The 21,247-nt window shown below is 38.0% G+C and overlaps 2 protein-coding genes and 1 pseudogene across 5 annotated transcripts in view; 2 read left to right on the forward strand and 1 right to left on the reverse strand.

Moving 5' to 3' along the window:
• The window catches only part of LOC309841266 (uncharacterized protein), a gene marked incomplete at its 5' end in the record, with an annotated part of 41,829 nt that extends 33,760 nt beyond the window's left edge, over nucleotides 1–8,069 (reverse strand). Inside the window, one exon of the mRNA XM_082684175.1 lies at nucleotides 8,031–8,069. Coding sequence (XP_082540301.1) covers nucleotides 8,031–8,069 — 39 coding nt within the window. The remainder of the gene's footprint in view (nucleotides 1–8,030) is intronic.
• Nucleotides 1–21,247, forward strand: part of LOC309840766 (small integral membrane protein 14 pseudogene) — a 433,613-nt pseudogene that overhangs the window by 41,035 nt on the left and 371,331 nt on the right. The gene's annotated exons all lie outside the window — the stretch shown is intronic.
• Nucleotides 1–21,247, forward strand: part of FAR1 (fatty acyl-CoA reductase 1) — a 64,699-nt gene that overhangs the window by 13,681 nt on the left and 29,771 nt on the right. For all 3 annotated transcript variants that reach the window (XM_082683178.1, XM_082683179.1, XM_082683180.1), the window contains one exon: nucleotides 18,672–18,867. In XM_082683178.1, the coding sequence (XP_082539304.1) occupies nucleotides 18,679–18,867 (189 nt within the window). In that variant the 5' untranslated portion in view covers nucleotides 18,672–18,678. The remainder of the gene's footprint in view (nucleotides 1–18,671; nucleotides 18,868–21,247) is intronic.

Here is a 21,247-nt window from a genome sequence, read left to right on the forward strand (position 1 = left end):
AAAAAAAAAGTATCTTAGACATTGAGGAAGATAGGATTCAGAGAGTTAAGTATTCTTATGCCAGTGTCTGTGTAGGCAAACAGAGTGCCCATTATATCTACTTCAATGGGTGCTTACAACAGGGTTAGACACTAGCATCTTTTATTGAAAAAAGAAATGTTAACCAAGATGCTACAGCTATTCTTTTGTTTGTGGAAAAATGCCTTATAAGCCTTAATTTTTGAAAAAGGAAAAAGGAACCCACTATCCTTATCAGCTTGAGTACAGAAAATAGTTTGTCCATTTTGAATTTGCATTTTGGCCCTTTATTTGTTGCTTACAGCTTACTTTCAGAGATGGTTTTCTTGTATGTTGAGTCTTAAAACATTAAACAATGATTGCAGTTATTAAAATATAGTAGAAAAGACCCACGATCAGTGGTTCCCAATATGCCCCCCAATGGAAGACGATCAAAAATCTTGAAGTATATATACCATGTACAAGGTGAAGCCTCTTCATAATTGAACTAAAATGAGTTGGCTTGCTTTTGGCTAGAAGTGTGTCAACTCCAAGTGGTAACTTATTGGCTAGTGTGGTTCACAATTAAGTGAATAAGCGAAATTGAAATTTTAATTTAGTAATATTTTTGGTAGGCAAAATAATTTGAAGTATGAGGCCCATGGGGCCATATTTTTATTTTTATTTATTTATTTTTAAATATTTAATTTATTTATTTGACAGAGATCACAAGCAGGCAGAGAGAGGAGGAAGCAGGCCCCCTGCTGAGCAGAGCGCCAGATGTGGGGCTGGATCCCAGGACCCTGGGATCATGATCTGAGCCAAAGGCAGAGGCTTTAATCCACTGAGCTACCCAGGCGCCCCAGGGCCATATTTTTTTTTTTTTAAAGATTTTATTTATTTATTTGATAGAGAGAAATCACAAGTAAGCAGAGAGGCAGGCAGAGAGAGGAGGAAGCAGGCTCCTGGCTGAGCAGAGAGCCCGACGCGGGGCTCGATCCCAGGACGATGGGATCATGACCTGAGCAGAAGGCAGAGGCATTAACCCACTGAGCCACCCAGGCGCCCCCCAGGGCCATATTTTTAAAAGCAGTTTGGGTGACTAAAAATATGTAACAAGGAACAATTCTTTATTGTTCCCTCGCCCAAGAAATAGGTCCAACATGGATTAAATAGTTGATAGTCTCAAAAGTATTAGCAGTTATCTCTCCATGCTTTTGGTGGCAGATGGTATTTCCTAAAGATGGTTTTAACGATATCTCCCATCTCACATATTCTTTAAGCGTGATCTTGACTCCTCTTTTCCTGAGTTGGGGTTTATGTCCCCTCCCGTTGAATTTGGGGTTCTTGTGAATCATTTGTAAGCAACAGAGTGCAAGAGAAGTTAAACTGTGATTCCAAGGCGAAGTTAGAAAAGCTGAGAGAGCTTCTACCTAACTTACTAGAATTCTGGTCTTGAAGACCTTAATCAGCTTTATAAGCAATCTAGCCTGAGATTGCCATGCTGCAAAGAAGCCCAGACTTCTTTATGTGGAGAGATACGAAGGATTTAAGATCAGAAGCTAAAACTTTTCAGCTAGAACTGTTTAGTTTAACCCTTTCCAAATTCCTAACTTAACAGATAATTGTGAGAGAGATGAAAATGATTATTGCTGTTTTTTTTTTAATATTTTATTTATTTATTTGACAGAGAGATCACAAGTAGATAGAGACAGAGGCAGGCAGAGAGAGAGAGAGAGAGAGGGAAGCAGGCTCCCTGCTGAGCAGAGAGCCCGATGCAGGACTCGATCCCAGGACCCTGAGATCATGACCTGAGCCGAAGGCAGCGGCTTAACCCACTGAGCCACCCGGGCGCCCCCAGTCTCTGGTTTTGTTTTCACCTGGAGTTCTCCCTCTTGTGTCTTCACAGGGCCCTCTTCTTATAAGAACACCAGTGATAATTGGATATGCAATCTACTCTCCTCCAGTGTGATATCATTTACCTTAAATAATTACATCTCCAACTGTCCCATTTCCAAATAAGGTCACATTCTGAGGTACTGAGGGTTAGGAATTCAGCATAATCTCTTTTGAAGGAACACAGCTCAAACTAAACAGGCCTCAAGGCAGATTGGTATAATTATGTTTTAACCATTTATAAATTTTTATTCCAGCGTAGATGTGAATGAGGTTTTTCATCAGTACCCATGAAGTCTGTTCTCTGTATATTAAGACCCCTTTCCTTCCACATGCATAGATAACACACATAGATAATAAAATTTGATGGTAGTTTTTAACTGTTTAGGCTCATTGACCCCCCTCCCCCCTTGAGAATCTGATAAAAAAGGAGTGGATTCTTTCCCTAGAAAAATGTGCAGATGTATGTGTGGGACTGTGTATGTGCACACATACATAAACATACAGTGGTATTTTGCTTGAAACTTTAACATGTATCTTGAACCTCTACCCTATCCTGCCACCTCCAAAGCCTGTTCATGAACTTCTGGATTAGAGTTAATTGATTTCTATTGGTGAAAGATACCTAATCCTCATATCCCTTTTAGTGGAAAAACAAGGAAAAAGGGAGGAGGCAGAGGTGTTGGGGTGGGGGGTTGTATAGGCTCCCCTCATGGTCATTGCAGCTGTGGCTGCATGTGGCTTTCTGGGGGATTTTCATGTTTATGTGATATTTATCATAGGCTTAGTCTCTTTCCTTCTCGCTCCTGCTGCCCACCCCCAATACCTTTAGCTAAATAAAATTGTAAATCGTATACTTTTGAGTAGAGAAGAATAATCTAAGTCCTTTTAGATGTGTATCAGTATATATAAACAGACTTTTATTTATTTTTTTTTACCTTTTTTTTTTTATAAACGGACTTTTATGTCTTGCTACTGGATTAGCTCATGACCTTTTTTTTTTTTTTTTTAAAGATTATTTATTTATTTATTTGACAGACAGAGATCCCAAGTAGGCAGAGAGGCAGGCAGAGAGAAAGAGAGTCAGGGAAAGCAGGCTCCCTGTAGGGCTCAATTCCAGGATCCTGAGATCATGACCTGAGCTGAAGGCAGAGGCTTAACCCACTGAGCTACCCAGGTGCTCCAGCTCATGACTTTTTAAAATTCTGTTATTTAAAAAAAATTTTTTTAAAGATTTATTTATTTGAGATAGAGAGATTGAGTGTGAGAGCACAGAGTGGGGAGAGGCAGAGGGAGAGAGGAACTCATGCAGACTCTGCACTGAGCTTGGAGCTTGACACTGGGTTCTGGTCTCACTACCCTGCGATCATGATCTGAGTCAAAACCAAGAGTCACCTGGGCGGAAACCAAGAGTGAGACGCCCAAGCAGCTGCAACACTCAGATGCCCCAATTCTGTGTTATTTTTTTGACTATTTTATCAAAGTTATTTTGAAAAAGCTAGTTGTCTAGGGTTCTGAGTCTGCAACAGGAGTGTATTTTGTGCTCTTCACATGTTGCCTTTTCTCCAAAATAATATTGCCCAAATGTCACCCCAGGACATCTTATGGGCTTTCCTTTTAAAAATACAGATTTTTTTCTTTTACATGCCTTACAATAGGCTATAGGTTATGTTTTGATTTTGCATTTAGCTACTGGCATATTTTTATTTCTGAAGGCTGGCATTCATGTATATCAAACAAGTATTTACTATTTTACAGTGATACACGTGGTAAGTCTAGATGTAGTGAAATCACAGGTGATGAATTTTCAGACCAGACTGGTGTCCTATTGATTTGTGTTCATTTTTCTGAATACGAAATGTTGGAAATAATTATTTAGAATAGGGGTTAGCAAACTATGGTTTTCACTCTGCCTTCCTCCTTTTGTGAATGAAGTTTTATTGGAACACATCTATACCCATTCGTTTACTTATGGCTGATTTTGTGCCCCAAATGGCAGAATTGAGTAGGTGATATAAAGATTGTATGGCCCACAGAATTGAAAATAATTACCTAACCCTTTACAGAAAACCTTTGCTAACTGTTGATATATTGTTAAGTCCCCGGATTCTTTTTTTTTTTCTCTTACTTTCTTACTTTTTAAGGGTTCTTTAATTTTTTTTTTCTTACTTTCCAGTGATGGAATCTGAAGGATATTAAAAGACCATCTGTAGAGCTCTACTTTTTATCTGGCGCCTGAATTTCTTTAGCTATTCCTTCCAGGTGGTTGTCTAGCTTAGTGGCCTAGTACTGTGAGACAAACAGCATTGAATGTGCTGTGTTAAACACAGAAGAATGACCTCTGAATGGGAGTCAGTCATTAACTCTGAATGAAAAGATAGATGAAATATCTTAGTCTTTGTCTGTTAGGTCTCCCTTCTGTCTCTTGGTAGGTTTTTTTGTTTTGTTTTGTTTTGTTTTTAAAAGATTTTGTTTATTTATTTGACAGAGAGAAATCACAAGTAGACGGAGAGGCAGGCAGAGAGAGAGAGGGAAGCAGGCTCCCCGCTGAGCAGAGAGCCCGATGTGGGGACTCGATCCCAGGACCCCGAGATCATGACCTGAGCCGAAGGCAGCGGCTCAACCCAGTGAGCCACACAGGTGCCCCTCTTGGTAGGTTTTGACTTTGGCTTTGTTTACATGGTAAAGGTACAGAGGAACCAGATTTTAAGAGGAAGACAACTAAGTGGGCCCTACTTCAAGGTACAGCTGTTAATTTGTAGAAGTTTATAGGAAAGTAGATTGAGTGGTTAGACATTAACTTGAGACTTTCGTATTCAGTGCTTAATTGCCCTAAATAAATTTGTAACTGCTGAAACAGAACTTAGTCCTTTTTTTTTTTTTTAAGGATTTTATTTATTTGATAGAGAGAGAGTGCAAGTAGGGAGAGAGGCAGGCAGAGAGAGCAGGCTCCCCACCGAGCAGAGAGCCCGATGTGGGGCTTGATCCCAGTACCCCGAGATCAAGACCTGAGCCGAATTCAGAGGCTTAACCCACTGAGCCACCCAGGCGCCCCGAACTTAGTCCTTACAAATAAAGAAAGATTTGTCAGATTTTATAATTTGTGTTAAAATTGCTGATACAGAAAGAAACACGTACAGGTAGAACAAGTCTAGACTTCACTGCAGAGCTGTATTCGGTAGTTATATATACTTGACTACTTAGTGAACGTGGTGGACATAGGGGATCTCTCAGGAGATGGAAGAGAGGGGTATTTGATCTCAACATTATCTGGAGGGGGAATGAATTTCTCTCATTCCATTCTTGAAATCCAGCCTGTTAAGAGTCTTGTTCTTCAACAGTTTCATAGTTATCATCTGGTTTTTAATCTAATGGGTTTTCCCATCTAATAAAGAAGTGGATGAAAATGTAAGTAATAAAGATTAGCAGAAGAAAGATAATACCTTTTTTCCCCTTCACAACACTACCTACCCTTTTATTTTCACTTTTAAATTTATCAGGTGTGACTCACTGTTTCTCTGTCTCTGTCTCCCTGTCTCTTGCCACTCTAATATCTTGAGAGTGTACTTTTTGCTTAAATAAACCTTCCTGCTTGTGTCGCTCAAAAAAAAAATTGTCAAACTTTTTTCTAACAGATGAACATGAGTTTGTAAATAGTTAGAAGACAAAATATAGTGGAGACTGGCTAATTGAGAGGAAAATTTGTGCTTTCAAATTTTTTTTGGTACCCTCTGACTTTTCTCTTTTATAAAAAATGTTTTAAAAATATATAACCGATGTACATAGTACATAATTTAAAAATGCACAGAAGAATATGTGGTGAAAAGTAAATGCTCATCATCTCTATTCCCCACTTGTTGAGTTCTCCCTCCCAGTAACCATCATTACCAGTTTTGGGGAGGGTGGTTGCCAGAAGTAATCTGTGTATTTATAAGTATGTACATACTTTTTTCCATTCCTTTCTTCATAAAAATTGGTGTATCATATGGTGTTTTACTTCTTGACTTTTAAAATTTATTGGGAGTACTATTGCATATCAACATATATATGTTGAACCGTCTCATTCTTTTTTTAGATGCAGAGTATGCCATTATAGTAATATACCACTTGGTTTGCTCAATCACCTGTTGGTGAACGTTTAGGTTTTCAGCCTTTTGGAATCAGTACAGGGTTGGGAGGGGTGGACATTGGCCCATGAACTTGGTTCTAAATTGGACTGGTAACAGTATTTGAGGTGTGAAATTTTATGCCTTAAGGAACTGGAGTAGGTGTCTTTGGATACAGCTTTATCACTATAATGTTTCATTTCCATAGGGTCCAGAGGTCCAGAACTTATTAGGATTGAAATAGAATTTCCAAATAGAGGCTCTAGGTTTAGGGACAGATTCTGGGGAGGGGGAACCTGGGAAGCGCTAGGCAGACTATGAGGAGTTCACCCAGGAGGAACAGTCAGCTTTATGGCTTAGTGGGAACACAGTGTGACTCAGGAACTGGAACAGAAACTCAGGATCTTGGTCTATGCCAGGGGTCTACAAATTTTCTGTTTAAGGGCTACACAGTAAATATTTTAGGCTTTGTGGGCTGTAAAATCTCCGTTGTAAGTACTCAGCTCTGTTGTTGAAGTATAAAAGCAAGTATGGGTAATTCACAAGGCTGGGTGTTGCTGTGTTCCAACAAAATTTTATTTATAAAAAACAAAATTAGGAGAGATTTGGCTCTGGGGCAATTGTTTGCCACCCTCTCATAGACTCAACTATGAGAAATAGGGAGTTAACTGCAGCTTTTTGAAAAGGTGGGTGTCTCAGAAGCTCATGTACCAAATAATAGAAGGCCAGATTTAAGGTAGCAGATACTCTCTACATCCCACTTTGCTGGTAAAATCAGATTTCTGAAAGTTCTGCAGGGTTTTTCTCCCTAACAGTGCAGTACCTTGGATGGGGCCTTTAGGCTGAAGTTCTTTATTCCCTGAGGTGGGCAGGTATAAGGTTCTAAAGGTTAGGATTAAGAATTTTTTTAAATCCCTGCCTGTTACTACTTCCCTTTAAACTTGAAAATGGACTAGGCAGTGTTTCTCAAAGTTTGGATTCTAGTCAGCCTGCCTTAAATCAATTGTGGTTCCTGAATTTGGAAAGGGCTCTTGTGGAACTGTTTACAACTATAAAAGATGTAATTATGTGTCCAGTCTTTTGCATATTACATTTAATCTACACAAATACTGTGAAGTAAAGAGGAGGTTGGGTATGTACGCTACCTGTATTGCAGAGATGAGAAAACCAAAGAACCGAATAGGTAAGTAACTTCACCCCCAAGATAAATAGGTGTACCTGGATTTCAGCCCAGCCCTGCTAGACCCAGAGCCAAGGATTCCTGCTATATCATGGCATCAGGTTATATGAAAGGCGTGTTCCCACAAAGGGCCTACGTTATTTAGCAGGAAACAGTTTATAGCAGAGACTGATTTCAAACAGTACTGAAAATGGGTTCACTAGAGATTTAGTTTCCTGCTTATGTAGTAGAGGAAATGTTTTTCTTCTGCCCTCTTTGATTCTATGACTGGTGCCTGCTAATTAAACTGACAAAAGACAGATTAACAGGAGGAAGGGTGTGTGTGTATGTGTGTGTATATTTTATATATATGTGTGTGTGTGTGTGTATATATATATATAGACACACATACTTTTTTTTAATGTGCACAAGGGTTTTCATGTCACAGAAAAGACAAGAAAACCCAAAGAGAGGTGGTAAGATTTGAAAGTTATATACCATATTAACAAAGGGTAGAAAATTATGAAGTGATAGGTGGGAGAATGGGTGAAATAGGTGATGGGAATTAAAGAGTACACTTAAAAATGAACACTCAGCAATGTATAGAATTTTTGAATCACTGTGTTGTACATGAGAAACTAGTATAACACTGTATGTCAACTATACTGGAATTAAAATAAAAACAATTAAAAAAATAAAGTTAATTAAAAATGCAAAATAATTATGGAGAAGTGGCTAGACAAAGGAAAAGGAGTTCAGGCTTCTAGAAGCAGCAAATTGTAGGAAGGTAAATATATGGGAAAAGTAATAGAAGAGGGGTTATTTTAGTAAGGTTTGTTGTGCACACTCAGCTCAGTGCTACATTTATTTACATCATCTTCTTGGCCATAAAACTCCCCCAGAGTCCTCATTATGGCAGTCCTCATTTCTCAAAAGTTCCTGCTTTTAGTGAGGTAGGGGGAAGCTCAGGAAAGACTTCTTTCTGCATCTGTTAAATCTCTATTGCCTATAGCTCAAAGTAATGTATATGCCAAAGTGACATACTTTAAGGTATATATTCTGATCTGCCATGCTCCCTCACACAGCATTTCTATTTTTCACAGCTACATACCATACATGTTTTCCAAATTCAATGATGCTTAGGATAACTTTGGTATAGGTATTTGTAGAAACATGTTTGAATTTGTTATTTAGCTTAAGCAAGACCCCAGAACTTCTTGTCGCCCACCCTTAAACTACCTCTCCTGATCTGTGTTTTTTAGTGCTAATACTCCAATGAATGATTCTGTCTAAGTAAGGTCTTTCAGTAGTTTGGGTGGAGCAGAGTTGGAAATAAATCCACTAACCTTTGATAACCTGTGGATGATGTCTTTTTTATTCAGACTGATATTGACAATAATTAAGCCCAACTAAATGGTCTTTGAGACAAGTTCTGTTTGACAGTTGACCTCTTCTGCTCTCTTTGTTGACTGCCTCTGGAAGTCTTAGGGAAGTCCTGGTAAACTCTAATTGCCTTTAAATTTTAATTAAGGGTCTACCTGAACCAGTTAATATTTACATTTCTATTCTGTGTTATTAGTTAGGCCCATTGACTCCTGTTGTGGAATAATGTGGAATTTTCAGGATTCTTCAGCCAGAATTTGCCTTATTTCATATGTTAAAATTTCTGTGAAGCAGATTTATGTCTTTTATATGCCAGGAAGGCTCTGTAATGAGGAGTGATGTTCTGTTTTCTCCTGTCGGGAATTGTACAAACTGAAATGGACCCTCAAGACCATCTTTTCCAGCCTCTTTGCTTTCTCTGAACTTCTCTTCCAGGGCTCACACTCAGTCCTTACCCATGAGTTGATGCATTTGGCTCACCTCACAGGACAAGTAGAAACTTTATCTGCCTTGCCCCCCACTCCCACCCCTGCCCCGAAAATGTGGGGTTTAGGTGGAAGATACTGGTTTAGTTTGGCTCTGCCCATAGGTGTGCTGAGCAACCTAAGGCAGGAGGATTATTAAAGACACTTGCAGGAGATTTGTGCTGAATAGTTGGTTCCTTTTCCTTTCTTCCCTTTGTTCGCATCACTGGTGAGTCTTTTTTTTTTTTTTTTTTAAGATTTTATTTATTTATTGGACAGAGAGAGAGATCACAAGTAAGCAGAGAGGGAGGCAGAGAGAGAGAGGAGGAAGTAGGCTCCCTGCTGAGCGGAAAGCCCGAATTCGGGGCTTGATCCCAGGACTCTGGGATCATGACCCGAGCCGAAGGCAGAGGCTTAACCCACTGAGCCACCCAGGCGCCCCATCACTGGTGAGTCTTCTGTAAAACTTGGCTTCAAGCCTTTGGAATTGTTGCTTATTCCTTCCTCCCACCATGCCCTCTCTCTACTTCATTGTTCACATTTGTTTTTCTGTTTAGCAAGTGTCTGAAACAACTAGTTGACAGAGTATTAAGAGTTTTAATTACACAGTTGTTTTTACCTCTAATACAGAGAAAGGAATCCCCATTTCTTGACACCGAAGAGCTGCCTTTTTCTTCTTTGCTAGATTTCTTGCGGTTTTCTGGTTATTTGAATACCCCAGTTTCTCACTTTTTAGTAGCTTTATCTTTTGAAAGATCTCTTAAAAAAAAAAATAAAGAAGTTGAAATGGGAGAGAGAGGACCTGGTCTTTACTCAGTTTATCTTAACTAAGTTTCTTTCTTTCTTTCTTTCTTTTTTTTTTTTTAAGATTTTATTTATTATATGACAGAGAGACACAGTGAGAGAGGGAACACAAGCAGGGGGAGTAGGAGAGGGAGAAGCAGGCTTCCCACTGAGCAGGGATCCCAACTCAGGGCTCAATCCCAGGACCCTGGGATCATGACCTGAGCCGAAGGCAGATGCTTAATGACTGAGCCACCCAGGTGTCCCTTAACTAAGTTTCTAAAACTAATCAAGACAAGATGATTAGCCTTCCACTAATACTAGGGTATTATGAGTAAACTCTCATAATAATAGTTGTGTTACAAAGGTGCAGTTTATATTGACCAAATGAGTGCTATTTAGGAAGTTCTCTGTGGTTTCTCCCTTTGTGGCCATTTCAGGCTTTTTTGTCTTTAAGATCCATTGCATGTTCTCTATTTACAGCTAAGGAAACCGGTTCAGAGTAGTAATTTTATCTTAGGATCTGTGGCCAAAGTGGCAGCATCTGGACTTGAAGTGAGTGAATGTAGGAAGTATATATATCTCCATTTTTTAAGTACTTTCATAATATGTTTTCTTAATATAAATATAAATATAAATATATAATGTATAACCACTGGGGGAACCCACTCTAGCAAGAAAACCTTGAAAGTAATAGTGATACTTGGTACCCAGCATTTTTACTGGTCTTTGAAAAGACCAGTATGGTTCTTACGTTTCTTTGGAACCATAAAAGAGGGATTTTTTTTTTGGCTTTTTGTTTTTGTTTTTTTGTAATTGGAAATATATTTGACATACAATATTACATTAGTGTGAGGTGTACAACATACTAATGCAACAAGTATATATGTTATACTATGCTTACCACAAGTATAGCCACCAATTGTCACCGTACAACTCTGTTAAAATACCATTGACTGAGGGGCGCCTGGGTGGCTCAGTGGGTTAAGCCGCTGCCTTCGGCTCAGGTCATGATCTTGGGGTCCTGGGATCGAGTCCCGCATCGGGCTCTCTGCTTGGCAGGGAGCCTGCTTCCCTCTCTCTCTCTCTGCCTGCCTCTCCATCTACTTGTGATTTCTCTCTGTCAAATAAATAAATAAAATTAAAAAAAAAAAGTTTAAAAAAAAAATACCATTGACTGAATTCTTTATGCTGTACCTTTTATCCCTGTGACTTAATCACTCCGTGACTGGAAACCTCTACCTCTCACTCTCCTTCACTCATTTTTGCTTATTCCCCTGGCCCTCTGCTCTGACAGCCATTAGTCTTTTTCTGTATTTTTGGGTCTGTTTCTACTCTTTTGTTTATTCATTTGTTTTGTTTGTTAGATTTCACATATGAGATGAAATCATATGGTATTTGTCCTTCTCTGTCAGACTCATTTCACTGAGCATAATACTCTCTAGTCCATCCTTGTTGTCCCAGTGCCAAGATCTCGTTCTTTTTTAGGTTGAGTAATGTTCCATGGTGTGTATATATATATGTGTGTATGTGTGTGTGTGTGTGTGTGTATGCATGCACACGTGTGTATGTACTCACCACATCATCTTTACTGATTCTTCTGTGGAGACTTAGGTTGCTTCAGTATCTTGGCTATTGTGAGTACTGCTGCAGTAAACGTAGGAGTGCAGATCTTTCTGAATTAGTGTTTTTGTTTTCTTTGGGTAAATAAACAGTAGTAGGATTATTGATTCATAGGGTAACTGTGTTCTTAATTTTTCAAGGACTCTCCAAACTCTTTTTTCCATAGTTGTTGTAGCAAATTACATTCTCCTCAATCGTGCAGGAGGAGGGTTCCTTTTTCTTCACATTCTCACCAACATTGTTTTTTTTTTTTTTTCTTTTTTTGTCTTTTTGATACTAATTGTTCTGACAGTTATGAGGCAATAGCTCATTGTGGCTTTGATTTGCATTTCCCTGATAATTTGTTTTATTGGGCATCTTTCTCACCTGCCTGTTGGTCATCTACATGTTTGTTGGAGAAATGTCTATTCAGGTCCTCTGCCCATTTTGAATTGGATTTTTTGTGGTTTTTAGTGTTGAGTTGTAGAAGTTCTTTATGTATTTTGGGTATATCATTTGCAAGTGTCTTCTCTCATTTAGTACGTTTCCTTTTCATTTTATTGATGGTTTCTTTGCTGTGTGAAAGCTTTTTATTTTGGCATTGTCTCAGTAGTTTAATTTTGCTTTTGTTGCTCTTGCCTGAGGATACAGAAGAATACTGCTAAGGCTCAGAGAGATTACTGCCTGCCTTTTTTTCTAGGAGTTTTATGGTTTCAGGTTTCACATTTAAGTTGTTAATCTGTTTTGAGTTTAGTTTTGTGTATGGATTAAGAAAGTGGTCCAGTTTCTTTCGCATTTAGGTGCCCACTTTCTCAATACCATTTGTTGAAGAAACTTTTACCCATTGTATATTCTTGCTTTCTTTGTCATAGATTAATAGACCATATAAGCATGCGTTTATTTCTGAGCCCTCTTTTGTTGCATTAATTTATGGGTCTCTTTTTGTGCCAGTACCATACTGTTTTGATTACTACAGCTTTGTAGTGTGTCCTACAATCTATGATTGTGATACACCCAACTTTGTTCTTCTTTCTCAAGATTGCTTTGGCTTATTCAGGGTCTTTTGTGGTTCCATACAAATTTGAGTATTTGTTCTAGTTCTGTGAGGATAAGGTATTTTTTTGAAGAAAATACTCAGCTGCCACTGTTAAGTGATGTTTTCTATAAGGCAGCTCAAGAACAGTAAAAATAAATATGAATCACATTTCATAGCCCTTCCGCCCCAGCACACAGGAATGATAATACCATTGTTCTTCCTCGGGACTGAAAGCTGCAGCTACTTTTCAGCATATGTCAGGAGCTTTAGAGATCTTGCTATGTAGTAGAATCACACAGTCAGAATTAAAACAGCATGCTCTAGAACGATGGGCAGCATTTTCTTTCCTGGCTTCTGCCTTTCTAGTAGCTTCTGGCTACGTTGGCAGGACTATGTGGAAGATGTGACAAGTCTGGACTTGCCTTGGAAGAATTCTCATTTGTGCTGGCTTTGCCGTTAAATTAGTATAAGGGTGAAATAAATGTATTGATAGATGGGGGAACTCAAGAATACCTAGACATAGAGTTTAAAAATACTTAGTGCCTTTAAAGTTTTTGGTAGCATTATGATAAACCGGGAGGCTTGTGGGAATTCTGTTCGTTCTTCTGTGAAGAAAATCATGTAAGTCACATGTAAATAGCTTTGGGCTAGTTACTGAAACTGGTAAGAAGCAGTTTCATTCTTCAGCCTTCTTAGCAAACAGCCTTTATATTACTAAGCTTGAGGAGAAAGAATTAAGTTTGGTAAAAATTTTCTGCTATTTGGTGTTAACAGATTTGTTACTTAGGCTTCAGAGGAAGTTGTCTTTGTAGATGAGGGAAGAAAGTATGCAGTTTGTTAGTTTAGGCTTGAGACAATCACATATTCAGACTGTAAATCCTAATTATAAAAGGGAAAACTGCCTGATACCTTTTTTTGTTTTAAATGCATATGTATACCTGTGGCAAACTTTCTTGTGGCTGGTGTCTTATAGATGCTTAATAAATACTTACTGAATAAATTCTTACATGTAAAAAAAATGAAGCTTAAGAGAATCAGATGACTTGTTCTAGGTCATATTCTCAGTACACTGTGGTTAACATTTAATTAGTGTATAATTGTTACTAATCTCTACCAGATTTGTTAGGTATGTTGATGCGCAGTTTTCTTCATATCTTTCCTATGAGGTTATTAACATTTTAACTTTAATATGCTGTTGTTTTAATTAGGCTTTTGGTCACTGAAATTTTGAAACAGTCTTATTTAGACCTGAAGCTGGTTATAACCGTATAATTTATTGTGCAAACTGAAACAATTCAGAGGGCTCTACTCAAAGTCAAGTTGGGACAGCGTGTGTAAACCAGTTTGTTCCAGGCAAACGAGGATGTGACATATGGTTACATGCTGTTTTTATTTTTAGAGTGTGTAGCATACTTTCAGAAAGTCTTACCAGTATCTCAGAGGCCTCCCTCATACCCCCTTCTGGTCACTACTGGTCGTTCTGACTTTTAACTGATGAGTTTTACCTGTTTTTGGATCTTCTGTAAATGACCCCATATAGTGTACACTTTGTGCACCTGGCTTCTTTGACTCAGTGTTCTCTTTGTGAGCCGCACGTATGCTGTATGTAGTGATTGTTACTTTATTTCATTGTTTTTTAAATAATCCATTGTATGAATTTACTATAATGTATACAGAATATTGTTGACAGACATTTGGGTTGTTTTAATTTGGGGCTATTAAGAACAGTGCTCCTATAAACATATTTGTTTATGAGTCTTTTGGTGAGCATATGTACTTATTTCTGTTTGGGTGTATAGTTAGGAGTGGAATTGCTAAGTCATATGGTATGTTAAGTGTTCAGCCCCAGTAGATAATACCACTTTTGCTAAGTGTTAAACCCTGTCTGTGCTTCCTTAGCAGTAGGTGAGAGTTCCAGTTTCTCTGTGTCCTAACCAATACTACGTATTGTCTTTTTCATTTCAACAGTGTAGTGGGATCACATTATGATTTTATCTTGAAAACGAATGAAGGGGAGCCCCCTTTTCATATGCTAATAGGTTATTTGGATTTTCTTTGGTAATGCCATTTTGATGCTCTCCCTTGTGGTCCTTGAAGCGTTTCCCATTTTTCTATTGGTTTATCTCGTGTCCTTATTGAGTTGTAGTTCTTTATATATTCTGGATATGTCATTGTACAAACTACAAGTATCTTTTACACTAATTTGCCTTTTCTCTTTATTAATAGTATCATGGGATGAACTCAGTTTTAGTGTCTTCCAGTTTATCAATATTTTTCTTTTCTGGTTAGCAATTCTTGTGTCTGTTTAATAAGTGTTTGCCTACTCCAAGATCATGGAGATGTCCTCTGTCATCCTCTAGATATGTAATTATTTTACTTTTCACATTTAGGTGTATAGTCTATCTAGAATTTATGTTTGTGTATATGTGTGTGATATGAGATAGAAGTCAGGATTCATTTTATATAGGGATAGTGAATTGACTGCACTATTCTTTGTTCCAAAAACACATTCCTGTAGCTCTATACATCTTGTTGTTTTTATTTTATTTATTTATAACAGAGATAGCGAGAGAGAGAACACAAGCACAGGGGAGAGGGAGAGGGAGAAGCAAGCTTCCTGTTGAGCAGGGAGCCCGATGTGGGGCTCGATCCCAGGATTCTGGGATCATGACCTGAGCTGAAGGCAGTTGCTTAATGACTGAGCCACCCAGGTGCTCCATACATCTTCGTGACATGGTAACGAATTTCTCCAGCTTTGCTCTTCTTAGTGCTTGTCTTGGCTATTCTGGTTCTTTTCTAGTTCCATAGCATTTTAGAATCTTAAGTTTCCATCCACTTGTAAAACAACTTAGAGTTTAATTGGGACTGTATTGAATCTAAGGATGGTGAACTGACATTGTATAAAGATGTCTTCTAATCCAGGAATATACATTGCATATCTATTTATTTAGGTATTTATTTAATTTCTCTGTGTTTTGTAGTTTTCAGAAGAAGAATCTCAAATATCTTTCAGATTTATTTCTAACTTTTGGTAGTTTAAAAAACAATTTATTGAGATAAAATTTATATACTATATTAATCATTTTATTTTTGAATTTTTTATTTTTTTAAAGATCTTATTTATTTGTCAGAGAGAGAGAGAGAGAGCAGAGGCAGAGGGAGAAGCAGGCTCCCCGATGAGCAAGGAGCTTGTTGGGGAACTCTATCCCAGGACCCTGGGATCATGACCTGAGTTGTAGGCAGACACTTAAATGACTGAGCCACCCAGGTGTCCCTATATTAATCTTTTATTTTATTTTATTTTTAAAGATTTTATTTATTTATTTGAGAGAGAGTGTGAGAGAGAGCATGCAAGTGGGATGAGGGGCAAAGGGAGAAACAGACTCCTCATTGAGCAGGGAGTACGATGTGGGGCTCCATCTGATGTGGGACTCCACCCAGGGACTCCGGGATCATGACCTGAGCCCAAGGCAGAGGCTTAACCAACTGAGCCACCCAGGTGCCACTAGCCATTTTAAAGTGAAGCAGTGTTGAACAACCACCACCTCTGTCTAGGTCCAAAACATTTTCATCACTGTAGAGTAAAACTTCATTAGCAGGAGTAGTGTAATATGTGTACATGAAATCAGTGTAGTATGTGATGTTTTGTATCTGGATTATTTCACTTAGTATGTTTTTAAAGTTCATTTCCCTAGTGCAGTGTGTGCCAGTTTGTCATTCCTTTTTATGGCTGAAGAGTATTTCATTGCAGGTATATGCTGTTATTTGTTTATCTGTTTAGCTGTTAATGGACGTTTTGAGCTATTTGTACTTTCTGGCTGTTGCAGACAGTGCTGCTATAAAAATAGGCATGTACGTGGACTTGTTTGAGTACCTGTTGTCAGTTTTTTAGGAGTGGAATTGCAAGGTCATACAATTCTGTGTTTAACTTTTTAAGGCACCACTAGCCTTTCCCACAGCAGCCGAACCATTTTACATTCCCACAAGCAGTGTACATGGGTTTTCTCTTTACTCATCAGTATTGGCTATTTTCCATAGTATTTTGGATGGTGTGATAAGTGGTATAGTTTTTTTGTTGTTGTTGTTACTTCATTTTCTGTGTTGCCGATGTATAGAAATACATTTGCTTTTTTTTCATGTAAAACTTAAATTTTGTGACCTTTTAAATTAACTTAATTTAAATAGTTTATGTATTTATTGTATTTTCTCTGTTCATCTGAATTTCTGATTTTCACAGGCTTTCTTACTCTTCTGTTCCTTTTCCATAGTAGTTCGTTTATTTTATGGATGCAGTATTCTTGTGAATGGCTTGAAAAATTTCTGTTAGAATTTAAATTCTCTTTAAAATTTTCATTCCTTTAGTTTCCTTTGTGATTGATTCTGTTGCTTTTCATTTTGATCCTTAATTTTGTTAGGCATTTCTTTAAATATCTGGTGATCCTTGGTTATCTATTCATATTTATAAAGGACCAGGATGACTGGTTTTGGTGATTCCTATTGGCTTCCTCTCAGTTATTTGAGGTCTCTTTTTCCAAAAGAGATTTTCTCTAGAGATTATTGATTGAGAATTCTGTGTGAGTTTGTCTTAAAGGCTAACAGGAGTCAGGTAGGTTTAGGACCTAAAATTTATTCTGAGGCTCAAGTGCTGTGAGACTTTTTTCCTATTGGTTGGTTTAATTTCCTCTCTCCTGATTCTCCACCTCCCCCACCAAAATTTGTGGATGTTAGGAGGGAGGCCAGGCTCAGCCCTACTTCTCTTTTGTTTTTAGAACCCATGCTGGATGTTCTCAGCAGAACTGAATACTAAGCCTTGGGAGCTCAAGTTTATATAGGAAGTAAGACTGTCATGAGTGCCTCTGCTGTTGTGTGAAGCAGTCCTTCAGTTACCTTGATTTCCCTATGCTTTAATACACCTGCTTGATCCCGAGCTTGGTCTTCTCTGTTCAGCGGGGTGGGATATCCCTTGGCTCCATGCAAGTCCTTTTCTATGCTTGCTTTGCTTTAGTTGCTGTTTCTTCTGCTTTGGCTTCTCTGTCAGTTTAGTCTTGGCGGTTTCTTCTAGAAATAATTTCCTTCTTCCATCTCTCCCTCCTTTCTGCTTGTTAATGGGTCTGTTTCTTCAGATTGTTATGAATTTATTATTTTATCATTATGAAAAATTTGGACATAACATAAATGTGTCTACTCCCTAGCATAAAGAAAATGTAAATACAGTTGATGTTGAAAGCTCTTCTCTGATTGTATTGCACTCCCTCCTATGCATCTATTAATATTATCCTGTGTGTGCATTTCTAAACAATAAAGAACATTGTTTTGAATGTGTTTGAGCTTTGAATAGTGACATACTGCATGAATCCTTCTGCATCTTGTTTTTTTCCCATTCATCATGGTTCTTTTATTTGTTCTCTTAGTATACTATCTTTTCTGCTGTTTTAGTAGAATTTGAACAGGGAAGATAAGTCAGCCAATGTATTTCTTTCTGTGACTTATTTAAAAGGGAGAGTTAAGCACCTTTTGGATATTTTGTCACTACAGACATAGAAGAGAAAGGACTTGGTGTTACCTCTTCTTATTCCAACTGGTGATGATAGGTGAATATGATACTTCACCATGTTATACAAGCTAGGCTATTGAGTCTTGCTGCTGACCTCTATTTGGTGTTATAAATCCTTTTGGAAACAGAGAAATAGGATTCATTTGTGTGTAGGGTTTAGCAGAGGTTTAAATGACGATTTGGGTTCTTACTGCTGGAAGGAATTTTTAGAGGTCATTTAGTACAAACTGTACTAAAGAAGCCCAAGCCCAGAGAAGGTGAGTGATTTGTCTGGGATGATACAGGGGGAAAACAGGGATCAGAAGCCAATTTTGCTGTTCATTATTCCTGCCACCTTACTACCGTGAACCAAAGATTAAAGTCCCCTTTTGTTAACATTCGACTTTAATTTTTGCCTGTCCTTTAAAATATTTTTAGTGGTGCCTGGGTGGCTCAGTGGGTTAAGGTCTCTGCCTTCGGCTCAGGTTGTGATCCCAGGGTCCTGGGATCGAGCCTCGCATCAGGCTCTCTGCTCGTTAGGGACCCTCCTTCCTCTTCTCTCTCTGCCTGCCTCTCTGTCTACTTGTGATGTCTGTCAAATAAATAAATAAATAAATCTTCAAAAAAATTAAATAAAATATTTTGATATTTTTAGTACATAAGAATTAACATAAATCTTTGAACTAATGTTTATTTGCTGTGTTTTCCTTAGGATCAGAATGGTTTCAATCCCAGAATACTATGAAGGCAAGAATGTCCTCCTCACTGGAGCTACCGGTTTCCTAGGGAAGGTACTTCTGGAAAAGTTGCTGAGGTCTTGTCCTAAGGTGAATTCAGTGTATGTTTTGGTGAGGCAGAAAGCTGGACAGACACCCAAAGAACGAGTAGAAGAAATTATTAGTGGCAAGGTAAGTGGGGGAAAATGATCATTTGGAGGAAAGAAAAGAATGTGTTTGTATGTATAATTATTGTAATCATTGTAAACAGCTCAGTTTATTTCTTGAGTATTCTGAAAAAAATTATTGAAAAAAAAATCCTACAGAATGTCAATATACTAGATACGACTTATGATCAGTAGGAGAAAAATAGCTTTCCTGTATGGGCAAAGTTGTATGACAAGTTCTAAAATACCTGTATGTTAGATATTTAATGTGTTTTTAGAATATTTGAAACCTATTACTTGTAATTACTAGGTATTTTAGATAGTATTCAGAATAATAATTAAGAGGTGGTTCTAACTAGTACCTACTATGCTGTTAAGCACTGTCCTTTTGTAACACTTAAAAATTTGTAAGCACTGACTGCTCCCCACAACCATGTTAAGAAGTAGCAAAGTCACATATTCCTATTTGAGAAATAAGAACATGATGACAGAGGGGTCATTTAGGATACAAGAATAGGTCATACATTTTGAAACTTTTTAGAGAAATATATTGTTAAGAAAAAATGGAAATGAGCTGGTGTAAAATTATCTCACAGTCATTAAGCTTTGAATTCTCTCCGAATGAATGAATTTATCTGACATTCATTGGCAGTAAGTTTAGTGTAGTAGCTATGTAATTTTTTAGTTAGTTGGTAGTATCTAGTATCTTTTAATCACTTGTAATTAGTATGTTTTAATCCCCCCCCCTAACAACTCCCTCCCCTAGTAAGAGGTTATTTATTGTTACTCATTTCTTATATTTCAGAAAACATTTACTGTACATACTTAGTGTTGGGCACCTGATTTATTGTAGGGGGTTGAATTCAGGGATAAATAAGATAGAATCATTGCCTAAATGGGCAAGAGAATTTTTAAGAGGGAAAAGGAAGCAAGACGGAGTATAGAAGTGTCAAGGAAGACTTGATAGGAGCGATTACTGATGTTAAAGTCTTGACTGGAATTGAGAGCCTGAGTAAAATGTCAGAGGTTTGGCCATCTCCTATGGGGTCTCTAGGGCAGTGGATCTAAAAACTTCCCTCCACAGTAAGTCTGAGTTTTAGAGGGAAAGAATACCTTATACTTAAAGCCTGAAATTTTATTGAACTTTAGTAATTTACCTAATAATAAACTATATGGAGTTTGGATGTCAGAAGCTCCTCCCTCCTGGCCTGGCCTCCCAGTTGTGACAACCAAAAATGTCTCCAGACATCACCAGATGTTCCCTTGGGGGAAACATTTCCCCAAGGTGAGAACCACTGATGAATGTCTCTGAGAAAAGAAACTCCATTAATATGGTGGTAGGTTGAACTAAAATAATTGACCACGGGATAAATTCTGGAAGGGGAACAAAGTATATTAAAGAGGCCATTAGTGAACATAATAAAGTAGGAACTGGTTGGGATGCCCGTGGATTAAACACACTGGAAGAGATAGTGTTGAATAAAGAGATGGAGGCTAGAGAAGGGAAAAGTATCAGGTCTGAGATTAACTTACGAAGCAGCATGAGCCTGTCTATCTTGTTTGTTTGAGATATCTGATATGAACAGGAGTTAAAGGTCATTGGCAGTGTGGGAGAATGAAAAGTGTAAATTCAAGGTATTAAAAGTACTTTTCTGGTCATTCCTCAGGTTGCTTTTTTTTCAGCCTGCCCCTTAAACATTGATGTTCTTCAGAGTTCTATCGTAGGCCTTGATCTCTTCTTACTAGACCCAGTTAGGTGATTACTCAGCATCCTTTATTTTACATGAGATGGATGGTTGTATTTTAATAGATTTGGAAAAAGCTTTATCTAGTCTGGGCCAAGGGTGCTCATCACTGCTGCTATCTGGGTGATCTTCTCTTCCCAGGGGTCCCTGTATATGATTAGTAAAATCCATGTATAGTCTGGCTCTTCTCTTTCCTGAATTCCAGACCTGCAGACCCAGTTGCTTCTACTAGACCTGTGTTCTGGGTGTCCCACAGACCCTTTACACCCAACATTCAAAAACTGAACTTGTGTCTCCATAACTGTACTTTGTTCTCTTCCCAGGTCTTCCACTTAATTAGTTTATTCACTTAAAGTAATGTTTAAGTGAAAGTTTACCATGTTTACATCTTGCCAGGCACTCAGCTAATTGGGACCTTAGTGCTGAACAAAATAGATGTGATCCCTGTCCTTGTGGAGTTCACATTTCCTTATCCCTCATATTTAGTCACTGGCTAAGTCTTATTGAATTATTTTAACTCCCCAAATGTTAATTGTCTCTCACGTCTAGGTAGTTACGTATGCTGCTTTCTCTGCCTGGAACACTGTCGTTCTGTTTTATAATTTCTGGTCCTTCCCCAGCTGGGTGGGTTTTTCCTCCTGTACAGTCTCATAACACTAT

Source organism: Mustela nivalis, assembly GCF_964662115.1.
Source record: "Mustela nivalis genome assembly, chromosome: 9".
In the NCBI taxonomy this organism is placed as follows: domain Eukaryota; kingdom Metazoa; phylum Chordata; class Mammalia; order Carnivora; family Mustelidae; genus Mustela; species Mustela nivalis.